The sequence below is a fragment of the Pavona decussata genome, unplaced genomic scaffold (genome assembly GCF_977016875.1).
Source record: "Pavona decussata unplaced genomic scaffold, jaPavDecu1.1 SCAFFOLD_91, whole genome shotgun sequence".
NCBI classification, from domain to species: domain Eukaryota; kingdom Metazoa; phylum Cnidaria; class Anthozoa; order Scleractinia; family Agariciidae; genus Pavona; species Pavona decussata.
Window position 1 is genome coordinate 1328953 of NW_028145508.1, and position 22977 is coordinate 1351929.

The window sequence follows — 22977 nt, forward strand, 5'->3', positions numbered from 1 at the left end:
GTTGTTCCAACACATTTCAAAATCTATTGTAGTTTGTGCACGGTCAAGGCCAAAATCGCTAACATAAACATATAACAAAGGAGTTTGTCAAGCTTCATAACCATTGCCTTTTATTAACTATGAGTGTACTAAGACTATCGCTGCGTGTCTGGCTACAGATGGACTGGGTTAGAATGGACTAAAACTTGAAAAAAGTTTGGTTAACTGTTCTCAAGTTCTCGCGTTTTCATTTCCAAAATGCACTGAGGCAGGTCATAAGTTATAACTAAGTGAAATTGTTGTCGCAACATTTTCATCGCAAAAGGTTAAAATCTCCGTGATACTGTATACTTCCCCTCTAAACCGACTGCAGCGAGTTAATAACTTGTAAAGAAATAACCTCACACAAGGTACTGAAAACTGCTTATTTTTATATAAGTATTTGGTTTACTATTTCACTGTACTGAATTGTAAAATGTGGCTCTGCTGTGTTCAGCTGCGTATGTTTCTATACAAAAATTGTCTCCTCCTTTCTCTTCTTTGTCAGTACTGTACCAGGCTTGTGCTGGGCGTCAGGGTGCTTATCAAGGTCCGACGGACAGTTGCTCACCTGTCAAACAAACAAAAACGAGCCATTCACGACAAAGCATCACGTCCGAAAGCTAAAGAGGGTGTGCACGACGGCCATGTTGGAGGACCGAAACAATACAATGATTTTCCTTTGGGAAATATATTATATTTTTATGCAAATATCTTCTATTGTTTTAGTCCTCCAACATGGCTGCCGTGCACACACTCTATGGACTACAAGCAGGACCTTATTTTTCTTAAGGATAGTAAAACGAGCGACCCACGCGCGCGCGCGAAAATTGCCTCCTGCGAGGAGAGGCGACGCGCTGAGGAAACTTCCTCCGCACGTTGCGTTTCCCGCGCTTGGCACCTGTAAGACTTTTTCCCGCACTTAGCACCGTTTGCACTTTTTTCCCGCGCTTAGCACCTGTCACACTTTTTCCGGGCTTGGCACCGGTCGCATTCTTTCCCGCGGATGGTACCGGTCGCATTTTTTCCCGCGGATGGTACCGTTCGCACTTTTCTCCCGCGCTTGGCACCAGTCACACTTTTCCCGGGCTTGGCACCGGTCGCATTTTTTCCCGCGCTTGGTACCGGTCGCATTTTTTCCCGCGCTTGGCACCGGTCGCATTTTTCCCACGCTTGGAACCGGTCGCATTTTTTCCCGCGCTTGGCACCGGTTGCATTTTTTCCCGCGCTTGGCACCGGTCGCATTTTTTCCCGCGCTTGGCACCGGCCGTACTTTTTCCCGCGCCGGCGCTTGGCAAAGGTGGTATGGTTTTCTCCAGTGTCTATTTCTTATTCTTCCACTGCATTCCGTTTGTTACTTTTTTTTACAACGTTCTAGCAAATTCCCAACGGTTTGTACTCACCGGACTCGCTAGCAACGTCTGCTTGAGATCGTAAAACACGGCCGAGTCTTCTTGAGTCAAAAACGTCACGGCAACACCAGTTTTTCCTGCTCGACCGGTTCTACCAATACGATGTGTGTAGCCTGATAAAAAAAAAATAAAAATAAAACAGGTTAAAAAAGAAAGCAACTTTAATCATTCAAGTAACCCAAATGCTAATAACATTGACATTTTGTAGAGTGCAGTTTGATGGGAAAATTGTTTGGTCTTAGATAACTGCGTAAAAACTCACAACTAACAGAGAATGACAAACTGTCAACACCATGAAATCAAAGATACCACCGGCAACAAAATATAAAGTGGAAACAAAGACAAAGACAACAACCAAGATATAAACGGTCTGAAAACGGCGACAAACTAGAAAAGACGAAACAAAATTTCAACAAATGAAGCCCATAACAGCAATCATTTCATCCCAGGAGTATCGACGTTTTGACAAAATGCAGAAAATTAACAACAATCATCTTGAGAATCAAAACAGAATGGTGGTTGATCAGTTGATGGTGTGTTTAAAGTTTAAAGCGCTATAGCGTGTGCATTAGTAAATTAAAAGGTAACACTTACCTTCGATAGACTTGGCCATGTCATAGTTGATGACAAGCGATACATCCCTGGCAAGGTAATTAAGCACACAATATAATTAAATACCCAAGCACCAGCTCAAACAAGGGGACATTATAAACCAACTAGCTGGTGTGTTTCTTTAAAGAGAAAACTTTGAGCGGCTAAAAATACCGGCAATAAGACGTAAGCTAAACAAAATAAGACGAAACTGAGCGAAACTGATTACAACGTACTTGATATCAATACCACGACCAGCCACATCAGTGGCTACAAGGATATCCTTAGCTCCAGACTTGAGACTTGACAAAGCGAACTCTCTGGAAAACAAGGAAAGGAAACATGTAAGCGACTTTTGCCGCACAGTAATGACCGGTTTTTGTTCAACTAAAGGCACTTGCACACAGTTTTGGACAACTAATACAGCGTTAAAAAAACACACTGCCCCACTAAACATCCGGCGCCTAAGGCCATATCCAGAGACAAAGCACCGGTAAATCGCCTCCCGTAAACTTATTGAAATTTCTTCGCGATCAATTAGTGCATGAGACCGAAATATTGTTTGGACGTACAATCACATCAGTTCTCAGAACAAAGAGAAATATAAAAATATCTGGATTAAAGGAAATTAGAAATAACACGTTAAACACACCTCTGTTCCTGATTTCTTCCACCGTGAAGGGTTGTGGCGCGGAACTAAAGAAAAGAAAGTTATGAACTGCTCAGAAATGAAAATGGTAACTGGGTAAGACGAAGGGAAACCATGCAATTGAAGATGAGACGCAACGCCGCGAGCAACGAGCATCACCTTCAATCTGAACACTTATCGTGGAAAAACGATAACCTGAGTATCATCAGGCCTTCGTTAGAAGAGGGGAGAGGGGAGAAAGGGAAGGAAAATAACCGTTAGTGATTCTGATTTCGGAGAACCGAATCGTATGAGAAGGGGACGCTGTCTAGTTGACCTGCACCTTTCTCACTGGACCCTTTTACCTGCAGCTGCATTTTTTTTTTCAAGATGAGAACATTGTTCTGTTGTTCGTTCTTTTGTCCTCTCGACCAACCATGTGAGACGATGCAAATGGTACAGATGAGCCTGAGTTATCAGGCTTTTCTTTCCCTTTCTCTCGTACCCCTCCACCCCTCTCCCCACTCCCTTCCCACCCTCTTCCCGAAAAACCTCTTAGTTAGGTTAGGAAAAACGAAGGCAAGACAAAGGACATGTCTTCCTTGAAGACCCAACTCGAAGACACGACACAATAAACAAACAAAACCAACGCGAAACAAAACAGAGCCTTTCAACAGTTAGGTCCTTCTAGTTTCGGGTATTCACTTGTTTCTTCAAAGATCTCAAACAACAACAAAAACAACAACAGAACAACAGATAGAGAAACTTACGCCCATTTTCTCCAAAGACTTTGCAAGCACATCCGCTCCCTGAAGAGAGGAAGAAGGATGGTGAGCTTAATTGAAACGCGAAGGTGACAGAACGTGGAATAAACAGACTGACAGCATCTCACCTTCTTTTGATTAACAAATATCATTATGGGAGGATCAATGCCAGCGTTCAATATCTCTAGCAGCTTCTTCCTGTCGAGGAATGGACAAACAATGTTTCAGCAAAGCCTCTTTAGGCAGAAGCTAAATAAATGCAGTCACAAAGAAGACATGGGGTAAGAAAGGGTCGGGACAAAGAAAATCTGAGTCACCGACAGGAATTAAACCCATTTACTACTATTACTGTTTCATATGTGACTGCTAAGACATGGAGAAGTTTAAATGAATTGTGGTGCAATGTTGAGGAGTACTCGTGTCAGGAACACATGACATCTACAAATCAGGGAAGCGTGGATACCTTGATTTGCACAAATTATTAAATGCTAACAACATAAATAAATTGGAATAAGGAGAAATCTTTCAAACAATACCAATACATGTGGATTACCTCTTCGCTTGCTCTTTAAGCAAGTACACCTTCTGTTCCACTCTCTCAACTGGTCTGCCTGTTAACAAAAACAAACGTTTATTTTAAAAAGTATTTTTAAGGACGGTGCCTACTAATACTGAAGTATTTTTGTGCGGTTTATGACTATGCGGGAAAAGTAGATCTTAGTAAGGGCTATTGGAATCCAAAAAGAAAACTGGGGGTAGCCACGCATTTTTCAGAGAAAATTAAGCAACAATATCTCTAAAAAACGCTAAAATATAAAGCAATGTATGAGATTTTTTCCTAAATTGAACCTTAATTATCTCTGAAAAATGCATGGCTACCCCCAATTTTCTTTTGAGATACCAAGAGCGTTTGGTAAGTTCTACTTTCTCCGCATAGATTTAAACGGCGCAAAAATATCCCTGTATTAGTAGGCACCACCCATAGGAAACCCGAGTATCTCGAGATGCGCAGAACGTATGCGCAGTAACAATAGTAGGCACCGTCCTTAATAATAGATACCAGTGCATGCTTAAATACACTCAAGCTCATTGAGTCCCAATAACGATCAGCACCTAACTTCTCCTTAAATTAACACTACTTCATCACACGTACATGCCATGAGAATAACGGAAATGATCACCAAAGACGAACAAGCAGCAAAGTCGTAAAGTGGCTTTATCCCTGATTTTACTTCATACACGAGCAACTTTTGTCGTTTCGCTTGCACGCCGTGAAAATCGCATGTCAGGCCCACCCTTGCACAGGCGATGCGACAACCCAGTGAGAAAACTCCGTTCCTTTAATTTTTAAACGCTATTTTCTGTGACTTTTTAGCTGCCGCATCGTCTGTGTGAGGGTGGCTACACTGGCGATTTTACCACGCGGTGGCGACGCGATAATTTTTCAACAACGCGAGTCGCCAAAAGTCGCTCATTTAGCTGCGGTTTTGCTGCTATACGCCAAATGTTGCATCATTTATTCAAGCCCTTATGGCATTCACGGTCAAGTTCAACTTGGCTTAAATGTCAAGGATAAAGAACAGTTACGATAATTACCTATGGAGCCGATGTAAACCACAGCAGGCCGTCTGCAAGAGAAAACATCAATTAAATAGAGGAAAGATCCTCGCAATTACTTCCGAAACTTAAGCAGTTGCGAAAAGAAAGCCTGAAATTTTCATCTTTTCTCTATTTAATCTTTCACCCGCAGTTCAAATATATGTTTCACATATTCATATTCAGAAAACATCAAGTCGTGAGCCTGTTCTTCAGGGATATGTACACATTTCTTCCCTAAGGATGGAGGAGGTGGATGAGATTTGAAGCGATATTGAGTAATTGTGAAGAAAAGCTCCCCACTACCGACTGTCGGCCGACTGTTAGCCGTTTGTCGGCCGACTGTTGGCCGTTCGTCGGCCGACTGTTGGCCGTTTGTCGGTCGACAGTCGGCCGACAGTCGGTAGTGGGGAGCTGTTCTTACAGTTAACCAATATTGTACTGGGGCTTAAAGGATTAAACAGGCAAGCATTACTTACCTGAGATAGCTTCTAGCTAAACGTTCAACTTGTGGAGGCATGGTGGCTGTGAACATGACAGTCTGAAAAAAGTGGATGACAAGCTTTTAGCGGTGGCTTTTGTTGGAGATAGGGGTGTCGATTCAAATGAGGGCTAACGAGTAGTTCTTTCCTGTGATATTGTTTATTACACTGTCTTCAAGATGTTTCTAACTTTTTAATCTGTCCAAGAAATCCTAAAGTGTGACCATTCAAATGAAAGCTACTGAGCAGTACTTTCCTGTGGTGCTGTTTATTATGCTGTACAAGGTGATTCTAATGTTAAGTACGTGAATGAAATCCTAAAGTGTGACCATTCAAATGAAAGCTACTGAGCAGTATTTTCCTGTGGTGCTGTTTATTATACTGTACAAGGTGGTTCTAACTTTTCAGTCTGTGGATAAAATCCTAAAGTGTGACCATTCGAACGAAAGCTACTGAGCAGTACTTTCCTGTGATGCTGTTTATTATACTGTATTTCCAACTTATGAGTCTGCGATGAAATCCTAAAGTATGACCATTCAAATGAAAGCTACATGGTCTGAGCAGCACTTTCCTTTGTTTACTAACCTGTACAAGGTGGTTCTGATTTTCAAATCAGTGTTACAAAAAGCCTTCAGGGTGGCCATTCAAATAGAAGCTTAAAAGCAGTACTTTCATGTAATTTTGTTTTAAAGTCTATTTTAGTAAAAATGAAATTTAATCTTTTTATTCATTCTTAAGCCTGCCGCACACTTGAGGAAAGAGCTGAGCAAACTGCCTTGCAAGGCATCGAAAGGCAATCAGCTCAGCTGTTTCCTCAAGTGTGCGATTGAGTTTTCGTGAGAATTTCCCCTCGTGAGGCGAAATCTCAAATACCAAACAACAACAACAGATATTTTCCCCACGGCATCGCGAGGCGAAAAACTCACGAAAACTCAACCGCACGCGCGATGAAACAGCTGAGCTGATCGTCTCGCGAGGCAGTTTGCTGAGCTCTCTCCTCAAGTGTGCGGCAGGCCTTAGAAATGACCAAGTTAAACCAGTTTTCTCACCAACCTGTCTAAACTTGTCCTTCCCCATGTAAGCTAAGCTCTCTGGATCCTCAGCTTCCTCTGTATCAGGTTTCACGTTGCTGACTGGCAAATGTTCCAAGATTTTCTGAACTTCAGGTTCAAAGCCCATGTCAATCATACGATCAGCCTAAAATGATCATCACAGGTAAATCTCAGATTGAGGTGGCTGGCACCACTTCCGGCACTTAAACTTTGACGGATCAATACCACATAGGTTAGACTTCTGTTGGGAGAACTCGGATTTCCTTTTTCCGAGATGTCTGTGTCACTGACAGACAGACAGACAGACAGACAGTCAGACCGACAGACAGACGGTCAGACAGACAGACAGTCAGACAGACAGCCAGTCAGACAGACAGCCAGTCAGACAGACGGACAGTCAGAGAGACAGCCTTTATTTCAGCACGATTAAAAATTAAAGCTCTGCAGCTTGTGGGGTCGTGTAAAATAATATGTTTGTTGACTGAAAAATATCTATCAATTCACGAATGTTAGACTGCCAAAACCTTAAGGATGTCTACGGTACGTGGTTCACGTTTATGAATGCCTAGAAAGCTATCACCACCAACCTCATCCAGAACGAAGTAAGAACAGCGACTGAGTACAAGGTACCGATTTTCTGTGAAAAAGAGAAGAAGACAATAAAAAATCAGTAACAACAACAAAAGTGAATTGTCATAATGATCATCACCATTACAAAACTTGACACTGAAACTTGAAACTTGATATAAAGAAGATTATAATTACCCAGGACATCAATCAAACGACCAGGTGTTGCAATGACAATCTGGAAAAAAAACAACGACAACACCAACAAAAAAGTAATTAGTCCGCGTCACAGAGTAAACTAAGCTACGTCTACACATTTTTGGCAATTTAAAACTGAGGTAAAGCCGCCGTTACACGTTGAAACTTTTAGCTGAAACTTGTGTGCAACAGCGCTGCGAAACAAGTTTCAGCAGGCGTTGCACCGTGTAACATGGTCAGTTTCGTGAACCTTTTTCGAACTTCCGTTGCGAGACAAGTTTCACGAAAAATAGAACCGCTTTCTACTTCTGCAACGGCTCGCAACGATCGCAGTGGTAGAATACAAACAAACAAGAGTTTCACCGTGTAACACCACTTCGTGAAACTGGTCTCGTTCGCCGTTGCACACAAGTTTCAGCTAAAAGTTTCAACGTGTAACGGCGGCTTAAGTTACGGGTAAGGCAAGGTGAGATTATACTCTGTCCATTAGGGATACGCTAGAGTTCAACCCAGTTTCGCAGCCCTGAAATTCATATGCCGAGGTGGAAAGAGGCAAAGTGGAGTGAAAGTAGTTTTTTAACTAAACACCATGAAGGCAGAAAAAAGGCTGGGTCCACCAACATCCAGACAGAAACATCAGCATCCTAACTTGTTCAGTGCCACCCGTCCACATGGTCAGAGTTGAAAAGAAGCTGCGAGAAAAATGGAGTATTTTCTGGTTGCACCACGAACCTTTACCGCTCGCTGGCAGCTGAAGTTTCTTTTTTCGTTAAACGATTAGAGTTTGACCTTGTTTGCCTTCTTAAGCCCCGTTTTTTCTTAACTTTCACCCAAGGCGGCTTATCTTGCTTCGCTCTATTCAAATCCAAAATGGAACGCTGTCTCACTGTAAAATTCAGTATAAAACGTCGTGTCATGCGATGAACACGATGTAAGCGAAATATGCAAATTTCCCGGTATTTCGAGATCGCGGGTAAACTTCGCCGCGTAAACGTCGACACAGCCCCGTATAAATTGGATTATGACACCCTCACTCGTTCACCGCTATTCCTACAAAACCTTTTATTCCCAGATAGCTCGCGTTCTTTTCAAGATTTCGAACTACCGTTTTCACTAAACCCTTCGCCCCTTTCTCGTTTCAACGATTACCTAAAAAGTTTTTTTGAGAGAAATTCGACCTTTCTTCCCTATCAGTAACCTTATTGTCCGTAACATCATTTTGTTGGAAAGCAATATTAGACATGTAACTAAACATTACTTGACACTAGCCATGCCAACATTCAAAAGCCCTGACGTCATCCTACATGGCGTGCTAAACGTTGCAACAGTGTTGTACCACCAAAATGTTGGAACATTCAGTCCCAGATTAAGAAAAAAAGAAGTTGATGTGCACTTTTCTGACATCTTTAAGTTTATAGTTTACCTCGCATCCAAGTCTTAACTGAAATCCTTGATCTTCACGGGACAGCTGTGAGTTCAATGAAGAAAAACAATCAGAAAATTTAGTTACAAACAAATTTTTCAATCTAGCACTGCTTTGTTTTTCTCACAATTCTGATCCCAGAATGCCGATAATTATTATGATTTCATCTCTGGGCTTAGAACAACAACTGCACAACCCAACCTTTGATCCCTCATAAATTTAGACGTGATGAAGTCCATGGGTGTTCTTCTGAAAGTTAACATAAGATTGAATCTGATATTCTTCTCAACTTTCTGGTTGGTAATGTGTTTTTACTAAAAGGAGAAACTAGACATTGATCACTCAGTTGCTTACCCCACCAATCACAGAAACTGTTCTAATGCCAAGAGGACGACCAAACTTAATGGCTTCATCTTCAATCTGACAAGATTAAACATACATTATTGAATGCATTAAAACCTACACTCAAATATTCAAGAAAAGACAAGCTGGTAGACCTGGCCCCAGTTGTTCAAAGAGCAGAAAACTTAATCCAGTGGATAAGTCACCATCCAGCAGTGCAAATGTACTCCAAATAACGCTTCTGGTAAGTTTTCCACACAATCCCATACTTAAATTAGCCATACGCTTCTTCTCTATACACAAGTTATTATAGGGCTATAGGGAAATTCTTGTACACATTTAATTGCCACATAGCAACCTATCCAGTGGATAAAATGATCCGCTCTTTGAACAACCGTGGCCTGGAGGCTTCTTAAAAGGAAAAGGAAAAGTGGTATGTGAAATGACTACTAACTAAAAAGGACCTTTTATATAGAATGAGTGGGCTTATTCCAAATCATGGGGTTGGTTAATTTGTTTGTTTACATACAGTGCAAGTTCTCAGGGGCTGGATGGGGTAATTGGGGGCACTTCCTTACTTCTTCATTATTTGTTGATGATGAACAACCATAATGAAATTAACAACATGCAGTGCAAGTTTCATGTTTGTAAGGACGATGCCTCCATTTGTTACTGCACATACATTCTGCGCATCTTGGGATGGTCCGCAAATCTCAAGTTTCTTATAGGATGGTACCTTCTAAAACAAATGTATTGAGTCATACAGATTTATGACTATTCAGGAAATACAGATCTTAGCAGGTAACCACAAATTTTTCGGAAATAATGAAGCTTCAATTTGGAGAAAAATGCCATATATTGCCATATATTACAGCCTTTTTTTAATTATGGTTACTGAAACAGGAAGTTCCGGTATAAAAGGGGTCTGGCCTGGCCATTCTCACCTTCAGTTGTCAATCAACCATCAGAGTGTAAACAACTGACAAACAACATGTGACTTTTCCTTCGGCTTTTACCCATAAAATTGGCTTCGTTTTCAGAATAACCCTTGTCAAACAAATTAGAAATTGATATCTTATATTGTTGTGGTGATATTATCAAATTTTGAGGCATATTTTTCAGAGGATGCTTGAGTCAACAACTTGTCATGACCGAGAAGCGTCTAAATTTGAATCTCACGCCCACAAAAGTGTGAAATGAAGGAGGGGCTTGCCTTTTTATAGCGGAACTTATTGTTTAAGTATCTCTGAAAAATGTGTGGTTAACCCCAATTTTCTTTTTGGATTCCAATCTCTCTTGCAAAGATCCACTTATTCCCACACAGTCATAAACTGTACAAAAATACCTCAATATTAGGAGGCATTATCCCTAACTTGTTTGTTTGTTTACCTGTTGTGCCAGTTCCCTGGTTGGAGCTAAGATAATAGCGTATGGTCCCTTGTCTGCATCAGAGTCTCGTTCAATCTTGGGCAATCCCATGATCCACACCAATAGGGGAATCACAAATGCCGCTGTTTTACCACTGCCTGTATATTGATGAAAACAACATGTTATCGAATCAGAATGGGCTATGAGACTATCACAGTGTTCTAGATAACTTTCAAAGTGTGGGTGTCCACAAAAAATTTTGAGGGATCAATAGCTCTGGTCCTCTCTAGATTTTCCTCATATTACCATTCAATTTGTCATGTCAAGAAGTCAGCTATCTCGGGTTTTTAACCTTAGACCTGTCTTATGCGGAACAATGCTAAGGCACTGAATAAATGTGCATTCTTTAACTGAAAACAGCTGTTTCGTAAAAGGTTGTCCAAAAAAGCGTAAAAACGTACACAGCAATTTCAATAAAAGCTACCTTTTGGCGTTGTCGCATACACTTTTACCCTTTTTTTGGACAACCTTTGTTGGAACAGCTGTATACCCATTGAAGATGCAGATAAATGTTAGTAGCTCTTACTTTAAATAAAACTAAAATATAGTCCACATTATAGTATTTCCTTTTTGCAGCTTACAATCCTGGCAAAATTATTCGGGACAGAGGACTTGGTGAGGCTGATCTAGACGTGTTATCATTGCCTCCCTCCCCCTAACAATGTTGATGAACAAACACAAATCAATGTGAGTGACAATTCAATTTTATTTTTCACACATACAAAGAGATTCAATACAATACATAAAAAAAAAAACAATCAACATTTATATTGCAAAGGAGGATTAACAAGAATTAGGATAAATTTGTTTGGTTTAGTGTGAGCAGTGCCCAAAGGAGCATGCTGCTTTCGAGTTGGGCACTGCTTACGATGGAAGAGGAAATTATTTCGGTGGAAGAGAAAATTATTTAAGTACAAAAATTATTTAAGGACAAGTACAAGTCTTAACACAAAACATTGAACAGGGGGCAAGGAGGCGGGAGGGGGGGGGGGGGTTGTAACTAAGCAACTTACAGCAAAGACATTGATACTGTTGAGGCATAACAGGTAAAAAAGGAAAATTTTCAAATAGAGCCAAGTGTCCATAACTCAATTGGCCAAGATTGTCGGCTACTCGTAAAGACAAGGAGATTGCAAAGTATGACTGTTTTAAATACTCAACCTGTCTCTGCTACCCCAATAATGTCCCTGTTCTGGAGGCCAATAGGAATGGCTTGACGTTGGATTGGAGTCGGATCCTACAAGGAAGCAAATTATGTTTGCTTGAAATGTAAAACCATATTTTTGGTGGGAGAAATCAGCACATTACATGATCAACTTTTTTAAACCATACCATAGAAGGCACTTTTTCATAGTTTTAAAATAAAAATTAACAAAAAAGAGGTGCAAACTAAGTCAAATTCTACCAACATTTCGAAAACAACAGACCTGAAGGAGAATTGTTCCTGTCATGTCAATTTTAAGTGTGTACTAATGTAAATTCAAATGATTTGTGTAAATTACATGTAAATGAGAGATGATGTATGATACTCGAGTAAATGTAAAAAGCTGATTGCATCAACATTTTTACAGGTGTGCAGTGCCCTCCCCTGCCTTTAAATTTACAATATTATCGCCCAATTGTATTTATAGCATGTCAACTTCAATATTGTGCATGTTATATGTATTTATTCCTCATATTTTGAGGGCTATAGTTAGAAAACTGTGATAGGTTATTACGCCTCCCTCTTTAAACGAAGTTATCATATTGTACTGTATTGTAAATCACCTCATATCCCAGTTTGTCAACAATGTCCAGTATTTCAGTTGGAAGAGTGCTTTCTCTCCATGTTCTCAGTGGGTATGGGATCTTGCCACCTGCAACAAAAAACAAGTTGGTATTGAATAATGTTTAAAACACGAGCAGCAGTGTTTTATCGGGATTTAAAAGCACAACGTGCAGCTGAGTGGTTTTAGACCTGATAAAACACGTGCTGCAAGTTTTTTGAACGGCTTCAAAAACATTCCTGGAAAAGCGTGTGTCAAGAGAGTTCATGACAATGATGCTTTTGTGAACATTGGAAATAAGCATACAGGAAAAACATTAAACACTGCATACTAATAAGGAGGAGGTTTTATCGGGTTTTAAAACCACTGCACGTAATGTTTTATCGACCATTTGATAGGCCAATGGGCTTATGAATTATTAATGGGTTTTGAAAGGTTAACAAGATACTCCACCTGTAAGAAGTGACGGGGATGTCCTATATTTTCAGTTAAAGCTCTTGTACTCTTACTACTTCTGGGCATTACATGGCAATGGGCCCTTTGTAGCTAACGGTCACATGGTACAAAGTCCATCACACTGGAGAGCAAGTTGTGCACCGGGACATTCAAAAACAAAGAAAATTCAAGTTTGACTGGATGAAGTCGCTTTGTTTTGGATGTCGCAGGGTGCAGCGTTTAATAAACCTTGCTAAGATCTTTTTTTCCAGCATAGCCATAAACCACGTAAAAATACCTTTGAATTGGAAGGTGCCATCCTAAAGAAATAAGGTTTTCTCGGATTGTCCCGAAATGTACAGAGCGTATGCACAGTTGCAAACCTTATAAGCACTTTGTGACACCCCTCCCCCTCATAAGGCTGAATAGGGTTAACCCTTTAAGCCCCAATGACGTCTTTGATTGTCATTTCCTTTAGAAGTTGGTCACCACTGGAGCTTAAAGTGTTAAGCAACAAACAAGCAAATGTTTTAAAAATCCTATCCATTAAGTACCTTTTGTAGAAATGGTGAAATCTTCCCGCAAGATTCTCCAATCTCTATCAGTCATCTCCTCCAACGATTTCTTACTCCAGTGACGATCATCATATGCACGTTGCTTTTCCAGATCACGCTGCTTCTTTATCCGTGACCTGAGTTACAAAACAACACACTCAGAAATTCCGTGAAAACTTAAAACAGTAAAGCGATGGACAAAGTAAAGGGTCAAATGTCTTTGGTGTTGCAAAACAGCGGATCTAGCAAACATCTTCATGGGTGGGTTCATAGCACTTTAACATACACTGCATTCTCTAATCCATCATTTGTGTCCATAGTGCTAGCAGCACAACATTCATTTGTCCCGCGACGTCAACTTGCTCTCATATGACCTCATAGCTCACTCGGTAGAGCAACGCTGATCAAATCCGGAGGTTGTGGGTTCGATTCCTGCTGAAGTCAAAGATTTTTTCCTTTGCCTCATGCATTCTCCCATTTCCTTACTAGGGCTAACGCTCAGTAGGAAATTTATGGGTTCATTTAGCACTTTAACATACACTGCAGAGTTCATTCTACGATCCATCATTTCAAAAGGAAGTTTCACAACTTACGCCTCCTGAGTCTTTTCCTCCACAGTTCGTCTTTTCTCCAACATCTCCTGGTAAAACTTTCCTGTTTCTTTTTTCTGCCACTGCGAAGGAACATGTACATAAAAACATTTTGGCATAGCCAAACCTTGTTATTACAGAAGGATTAGGGGGTTAGTTTTAAAAATGCAAAAAATCTCCCTAAGATGTAAAAAAGGCTTTCAATAAACAAAAGCTCAGGTCATAGTTAATAAAAGGCAATGGCTATGAAGCCTGACAAACGTATTTGTTATGTTTTTGTTGCATTTTTGGCCTTGACCATGTAAAAACCACAATAGATTTAGAAATGTGTTGGAGCAACTGACCAATAGAAATGTTCCTGTTAAGATATTCAACTGTAGTGTAAACGTTAAAACAAAGGATTGTGCAGGGTTGTGGCCCTTCCAACATAAATTGCAGCACCATTGTTAACATGGAAAGATTTTATAACCAGTCTCTCAATTAACTATGCTCCTGAAGGAAAACTTGTATTCTGAAAGATGGCATAATAAACTTGAAGTTGAACAAAAATGTGTTAATATAAAAAAACACTGCTAAATTATATAACCCACAACTGATCTACCCTGTCTCCAATGGTGTGTTGTAGAAAAAATCAGTGGTCAAAATCAACATGGGGCACCATAAGCGAAGGCCTGGAGGGGTTTACAGGAATAAAAAAAACACTGCTAAAATTATATTATTTTAAAGTCTGAATTAAGGTCTCTTAATAGATAGATTCAACTATTGATCAAGAGTATATATCAGTATTAAATATCTAATTTAACTTAGACAATGTAGAGTGTTTGTTTCAAAATAATGGCTAAATACAATCATGGTTACCTTGATGTCAATCCCACCGATGTGTCCTCTTCCAAACAATTGTATCTGATGCTTCTCCATATAACTAAATAAAACAAACAACTGTCATGCCCCATACACCTGTACCTCTAAGGCTCTATCCAACACAACAACTTCCCTGTGCCTGTCCTTAAAGCCATCATAATTAATAAACATCATCATCATCATCACCTTCATAATCAGTAATGGCCACTGCGTCATCCCGTAGGAGCAGGGATGGCGCAATGGTGGGAGCACTCGCCTCCTACCAAGCTAATGCAGTCAGGGTTCAATTTGCTGATTCAGCTTCAAAAATGGGTTAAGTTTGTTGACGGTTCTTGTCCTGGTTCTGAGAGGTTTATCTCTAGGTAATACCAGCCCCCCTCCGTCCCCAGAAAAAAATTCAACATTTCCAAATTCCAATTTGACGAGGAAAGTGTCCCCAATTAGCACTCTGCACTAAATTTGTAATAGCAGCTTTCATCGCTTTCATCGCTTTCAGAACAATTATAATAATATTGCTCTTGTTGTTGTTTTCTTTGTGTGTAACAGTTGCTACTAACTTTTCATGAACATTTTGACTCAAACCACTTACATTGGATTGTAATCAACAGCAGTGTCCTCTCCAGTGTCCCAGTCAAACACAAACTTCCTGTCAGCAAGGCGACGGATCTTCTTCCGTTTTTTCAGTCCACCCAGGTAGCGCTCCTGGAATGTTCCACATCAGAAAACAACACAAACTATTTAACATGTACCTGGCCAACTGGGAGTTATTAATTTCAGTGCTTTCGCTAACCTCAGCAACTACGACATCAACATCTTCACTGCAGGTACAGTGACATACACTGGTATTACAGTCAATCTACATCACACCTGACTAGTATTTTTGAAATTTTGAACAGAGTTTTGAAATTTACATGTTATGTCAGTTTTGAACATCGAGAGCAAGGGAAATTTCCTTAGTTTATTGACAGAATAAAGCTATCAAATTTTCTTTACATTACATCATTAATAAGTATTTCAAAAATAGCAATTGTTTCCCAAGTACTTTGACTTTTTTCAATTGATGCATCTTTCTCAAAAAGATTTCCAGAGGATTTTTCAAGATGCCTTTCAAACGCCAGGCATTACAAAGAGGAATTTGAATGTTCATTTCATTCCCGGAAATAATGGTCATGCATGACGTGGACTGACTGTAAAATTATACCGGTATATCTCCCCATCCCCAAACCCCAGTCTTCAATGCTAATCATTAACACTTGCAGATATCATATGTATTGATAATTATCTGTTCATCAACACTGAACAGGGGAGGGGAGGGGGGGGGGAGGAACACTGACTTTGTCTCCAATGGACCCAATGAGGCTACTGTCCCAAACAATTCGCTCAGACTTGTAGTTAGACAATGGCTCAGAAATAGTCAAAATGGTTATTACTGAAACCTGCTCTACAAATTTAAGATGAGCCTGAGTCTCCAGACTTTCATATATAATAAGAGCACTGACATGTAGCAGCTGTGATAACTTGGTTAATTATGGAAATAATCCTAGAGTCTCAGTGAGGATTGAAAGGGCAAATGACACCCCCATACCAGTCCTGAAGAAATTATAAACATGTAAATTTAACACCTACCTTAATAGCTACGACTTCTTTGTCTTGCTCTTTCTCCTGTGAAAAAATAGGCAATATGCAATTTAAGTAATCGATGAGGCATGTTCACTATCAACATTACCTCTCAAAGTTTATTGGGATGTCCCTACAAATAGTAACCTACTGTACATAAACACCTTCACCAAGTGGACACCTTAGTGTGATCACCATGCCAGGTTGTTGTTGCTGACAAGGTTGCCATGGTTAACCTACATGTAAGCTTTCGTCTTGATTGTTATGTGGCTCCCCAACCTTACAGGAAACTACATGTATCTCTAAGCTCATCTAACACCAGTTACGGCAGAATACCAGGAAAGAACCTACATGTAGATGTTACGCCGGGCAATCTTGACTTACGTAGCTTCACTTTACTCACAAAACAACAAGATTGTCATTGGTGAGAAGCTCAATACAACATGTGGCTCAAAATGTATCTTCGACAGCCCTGATCAGTTAAGCCCCAGTAGAGAACAACAAATATTTTCTCCTTCTCAAACCCATTAATAGTTCATCAAGATAAAACAAAGAAAATCACTACCGTGACCATGGTTTGGAAATGTGATCCTAATTACCATAAAATTTTGCCAACTTTAGCCTTGAATTTCTCCAAGAATTATTGATCATTTGAGAAGCCATATCAAACACTCAAAAGTGTGTTTCATCAGGTATCCAAACACCTCGAAGTCATTAAAAAAAACTCCGCTGCGCCTCGTTTTTTCAAACTACTTCTCAGTGTTTGGATATCTGATGAAACACTCTTCCTTGTGTTTGATATATTACGTACAACATCACTATTTGATCAAAACATGATTGCATGCAAATAGAGGTTCCAAATTATCAGAAGTGGTAATTAAAAATGTTTTGATGTTTATTCCACTTCTCCAAACTAGTACTACAAGAAAAATATCAAAAACAGTGAAAATATGCATACTGATTTTGTTATCTTAAAAGTTTAACCTACTATAAGCAGAATGAACACTTTACAAGTGAACACTTGAATTTGAATATGGACATTATTCTTAAAAACACATTACACATGGATTATAAACTACATATTAACTGACAGTAAAAACTGTACACAGCCATACCTTTCGTAGCTTTGCTTTCTCATTCTCTGCCTAAAATACAAACATAAAAACAATTAATTAAAAGAGGGCCAAAAGGCAATCAAAAGTATCCTGGGAAGCTTCCCTTCAATTACCAATAATATACTTCAAAGAAGACACAGTTCCGTACTGTGGAATGGGCAATAGCACTTTCTAAGAGGTAACGTTTATCACGATATGAGTGGGGGACAAAGAAAACACCTGAGTGTCTGACAGGAATTGAATCCACGACCTTCTGTACACCCACAACTGTTACATGATTTAACAACTGAGCTACTAAGAGAGATGTGGCAAGCTGGGTCTTAATAATAGGTTCGTATAGAACATGCTTCCTGCATATTACTAGGATCAGGAATGTCTAAAGCATTCTGTGTGTTGTTAAATGAAGAGATATACAAAACTGAATTCTTTGATTGACAATCAAAAAATTGCTCACAAACTTCTATAAGTCGATTTTGCTTGTAGCATCTGATCTGAACTTGCGTGCCATCAATAGTGCTTTTACTGCGCTTTAATGCACCATTTCAATTTTTTTTGCATGAATCCCACAAGGCCGTGGCCTGGTAAGAATACTGGTAATGGTACTGAAGGCAGTGAAAATATAATGTCTGACCTCTTCCTCTGTGAGGTTTTTTTCACGTCTTTCCCTCCGTTCTCTTCTTTCTCTTTCAGCTTCATCCTCTACCAAAAGAGAACAAAACAAAACAGTCATAATCAACCATTTAACTTAAAATGCACCATACTATTAACCTCAAACTAGTTCATGGTTAATCAACACCGACCTCTAGAATACTGAGCCTCTCTTAAGAACTTCTCTCTCATTTGTCGTTCTTCCTGTGTGACAAAAAAAAACAAAACAATTTCAGAGCCTGTACCTTAAATATTTGGAACTATGTACATTAGACCTTCATCAGTGTTCCAGATAACTTTCAAAGTCAAAGAGTCAATGAAGAATAGGCCATTTCCGAGTTGTTTCCGAGTGTGACAAAAAAAAAAAAACAATTTCAGAGCCTGTACCTTAAATATTTGGAACTATGTACATTAGACCTTCATCAGTGTTCCAGATAACTTTCAAAGTCAAAGAGTCAATGAAGAATAGGCCATTTCCGAGTTGCTGAGAAACTCACTATGAAAGCGAGGCTACATGTAAGTGCAAAACTTTTCATATGAAAATTAGTTTTATTTGCATATGAATGAAAACTAATTTTCAATTAACAAAACCTTTGCACTTAGCCTCGTTTTCATAATGAGGTGCAAAGCAACTCGGAAAAGGTCTATTTGGAGGGGTCAATAGATCTGGTTCTCTCTAGATTTTCTTCAGTAAACACCATGATTCAATTTGTCAGGGCAGTAAGCCAACTTTTTCCCCGATTTTTGACCTGAGACCCTGTCTTTCATGTATGTGGAACACTGCTTCATTTAAGGCGGATTTCCTTTATCATGTGCATAGCAACATAAATTTATCTGGCTATAGGGGTATAAATAAATCATATATGAAGTACCGAATGAAAGCCTAGCATAGATGCAAAATGTTTAGCACTCCAACTCTTCATGTCATGTCTGTACATTTGTATGTACGCACAATTTGCACAACAGTGCTAGTGATAATCCAACTTTACTCAGTTATGCCTAGTAAAAATTCTCTAGCCTTGCAGAGGGTTTAACTCATCCAAACTTGATCCTTTTAAGACAACCAAAGAGGTAATCAATAAAATTATAATTTTTAAAAAATATATTTCCTCTATTTCCTCTAGAATGTGTTCCTGACCTCAGTCTTTTTTCTTTGTTCTTCTACTTGTTGTTGCCTTCTCTTAAGTGCTTCCACGGCTCTCTGTTCTTTGGTTAAAAATGTTGGCTATTAAAGAAACAGAATAATAATAATCATCATCATGCACCCTTAACTCAATAACATCATCATCACCGTGATGACTATGGCTAAAAGACCATGTAAAGTTTGACCCGAGTTTAATTACTAAAATAAAGATTCTTCCAAGAGATTATTTGTCCTTCAGTATTGACTTAGACTTTTCTTTACCTTTAGCTCGACATTAGCCTTTAAGCCATTTTTATCGCGCGAGATGAAAACCTTAATTAATTTTAATTGTGGATTAACGCTAATCGGCTTTCAAACAACCGGGCCCAGAAAGCCATGCTGAGCAACTAATAATAATGATTCATATGAGTAATCAAATGGTGACAAGTGAAATTAGGAAATAAATTTCACGCATGTTTTGTCAAAGTTCTAATAATTTCCTGAGCCTAAATTATCTTTTAATATCATTGGTGACAAATTACACTCACAATCATGAGGTTTTGAGATATATACGAAATGTTGCCATTAGATAGCAATTTTGTAAATTAATGCTGAAATTTTGCACCAAAATTAAGGAGTAATTTGTCACCCATGATATTATAATAACAATATTTTGAATGTCTTATTATGGACAGCTCACTTGGTGCTACTGAAACAAGCTCTTTGAAATAGCAATTTGCATGCTGAACTCACAACTGAGATCTTCATGATGAACACAGTACCAAATGCCTTCATGTGGTAGCTACACGTAGCTTGTTACCTTTTCTAAAGCCTTCTTTTCTGCTTCTCGCCTTGCAATCATTTCCTCAAGTGAGAGGGGCTAACAAATTAATAATGTAAAAAAATGTTATCAATGAGTATACAAAATGATATCATACTGCCTAGTTAATGTAAGTTATTGAACAACAACTTACACTATACAGCAACACAACAAATCAATAGTTTTTTAAGCTCCAGTTGACTGATAATCATACTAAATTGGCATCATAACACTGCAATAATCAATATTAGGTACAGGTAGATTGCCTCTAAGAAATCAAGAAACAGAAAATGGTGTACATGCTTGTGTATCCTGATGCAAACACAATAAAAGAAAAGGAAGTCTGGAAGTGTAATTTACATGTAAAAGCCCACTAAAATAATGTCAACATAAACTTTTGAAATACTCAAAGTGCATATAATTTGGGTGAACATGACCTTTTGAAATTCTCCCAAACTCCATTGTTTGTTCGCATCAGATTTACATGTGTGAAACAAGGCAACCATTTTCTATCTCTTCTGATGAATAAATTAAAGATTATAATATGTTATATGTATGTTACACTGTACTTGCACTTACATGTATTTAAGATGATCTGAGTTGCTATACAACCAGACAGGTCCTGCATTGCATTGTCCAAAATTTTCTAATAGCTTAATTATATATAAGTGGTTACAAGGTACACATACATGGCCAATATTGTTAATCAGTGCCTAATTTTCTCACCTCAACTTTTTGGGTCTTTGCTTGTTCCTGCTCGTCTTCCTCCTTTTTGTCATCCTCTGTTCTATTTATACATGACAATGTCAGGGCTGAACTGTTATACATGTAAAAACTCTGAATAATCTTCCAAGGGACATAGTGGAAGCTGATAGCCTTCAGCTATTTAAATCCAAGCTCAAATTGCACCTGAATGTTTCATCAATGATCTTTTCTTTCTTTCTTTTTTCAGAGGGAGTTTTTATATACATGTAGGGTTAACCTCTTAACCTCCTTTTCAAGATGCTTAATTTTTAATTCTTATAAATGTTTTATTTGATCATATACCCGTGGTTATCTGTGTCCTGTAATTTCTGCATCTTGGATAAAGTATGAATGGATGAACAAATAAACAAACAAATTTTACAAGAAGGAAGAAGGGAGGGTGGGAATGAATGACTCACCAACAAATGGATGGACTGACTGACCGACTGACTGACTGACTGACAGACAAATTGATGGACTGATGAATGATTATGACTGAATAAACACGGATATCAAAGGTGCATATGAAAAGCCTTGTGGTACATGTGACTAACCTTGATTTTTTGCTGTCTTTAGACTTATGAGGTGATCTAGATCTGAAACATAAAATAAATCAATGCAAACAGTTTAGATCGGAAATAACATTTGCATCGGCCATGACGACCAGTGTCACTCAAAACTTGTCTCACAGAAAGGTTAACCCTTTTGCTGCGGGCCATTTTTTTACCCCTGTGCGGACCAGACTCGTCACGATAATCTTCATCACTTTCGCCGTCAAATTCATTGCCAAAAATGCCTTACGGGTCAGCAGAATCGTTCCAAAGCCTCTCTACAACATTGTGAGCTGTGTATCCACTCATTGCTTGTAAGTTTCAAGTGATAAAAGGATGAAGAAATCACAAAATTTACCAAAAACCACACATGGAAATCCAAGATGGCGGATAATATTATTTGCAGTTGACAGGAAAAACAAATCTTGCAGGTTTTTTTGGCCATGTATCTGTCACCAAATGTACCAGTCTTTACCAGGCCTTCATAAGTTTATTTATGTGCGGTTTGATTGTTTTTAATATGTGCGGTATTATTCATACAAGCACTGTAACTTAGGACGTACTGAGTACGTCCTCATAGCATAAGAGTAATCTGATACAGGACGTACTCAGTACGTCCTTGTAGCAGTGAAAGGGTTAAAGGTCAAACATGAGATTTTTTTAAATTGTGTCTGTACGACACCTGGATACCTTTCTGGCTAAAACCTTACATGAAACTTGAAAAATAACTCCGGCTGAATGCTTCATGTCAAAAATGTTTCTCAAAATGCACCTTGGACCTATCAACGTTTAGCTGGAGGCTCCAAGAAAATAAATATACTGTCTGGTAACTGTAAATGTAGGATAATGGGGTTGGGGGGTGGGGGGGAGGGGGCAAGATTTCCGGGTGAAAGACAAATTAGAAGGCAGGACCCCCCGCAGTTATTTACATAACTTAAGAAGTTGCGAAAAGAAGCCTGAAAAAAATGCCAACTGCAGGCTTGAACGGGATTTGAACCCATGACCTCTGCAATGCCAGTGCAGTGCTCCCAGATACCAGATGAGTTATATATGAAGCCAACTAGGAGCTGGTCATATTGTGAACTAAATTTTCGTAAATAACTGCAAGAGTCTTTCTTCTTTTTAACCCCATACTAAATTATGAATATATTTTGCAGACTGTCGTTCGTGAACAAAGAAGTCCAATGGGGATACGCGGAAATTTTTCCAAATTATACAAATATAGGCTTATTCCATTTTGCTCTCAAATTTCACTTACCTAGACCTCTTGCGGTGTTTTCTGTCTCTATCTTTGTCTTTCCTCCTGTCTCTGTCTTTATCACGTTTGTCTCTGTCACGATGCCTGTCTTTATCTCTCTTCCGTTCTTTATCTCTGTCTCTGCTGTCCAAATCCTTCTCTCGATGTCTGTCTTTCTGCCGGTGTCTGTCTTTCTCTCTCTCTCTGTCTCTATCCGCATTTTCTTTCTCCTCGCGGTTATTCAATTTATCCATATCCACCTCCATCTTTACCTCGCTTCCCATTTTTGATTTAAGCTTATTCTTTCCAAAATAAATAATTTGGAACTTTCAACAACCACAACACGATTTCAGAACGTTCAATTTCAATATGGCCGCTCTTTCCCAGATTTCTTTGCACACCTTCAAAGCGGGCG

The 22977-nt window shown here is 39.1% G+C and overlaps 1 protein-coding gene across 1 annotated transcript; it reads right to left on the minus strand.

Moving 5' to 3' along the window:
• Positions 1 to 390: 390 nt before the first annotated feature.
• LOC146474136 (putative ATP-dependent RNA helicase DDX23) lies at positions 391 to 22970 on the minus strand. Its single transcript, XM_085117398.1, has 31 exons — positions 22584 to 22970; positions 21329 to 21370; positions 20757 to 20817; positions 20031 to 20090; positions 19226 to 19312; positions 18240 to 18291; positions 18071 to 18138; positions 17440 to 17469; positions 16334 to 16369; positions 15297 to 15409; positions 14705 to 14768; positions 13850 to 13929; positions 13257 to 13393; positions 12269 to 12357; positions 11663 to 11738; positions 10463 to 10599; positions 9086 to 9151; positions 8732 to 8776; positions 7309 to 7348; positions 7131 to 7180; positions 6545 to 6688; positions 5489 to 5550; positions 5010 to 5041; positions 3967 to 4024; positions 3542 to 3611; positions 3420 to 3458; positions 2674 to 2717; positions 2258 to 2341; positions 2025 to 2071; positions 1422 to 1543; positions 391 to 589 (listed from the first exon to the last, which is right to left on the minus strand). The coding sequence occupies exons 1-31, from the start codon at positions 22844 to 22846 to the stop codon at positions 488 to 490; spliced, it is 2400 nt and encodes a 799-aa protein (XP_084973524.1). The 5' UTR covers positions 22847 to 22970; the 3' UTR covers positions 391 to 487.
• Positions 22971 to 22977: the final 7 nt, after the last annotated feature.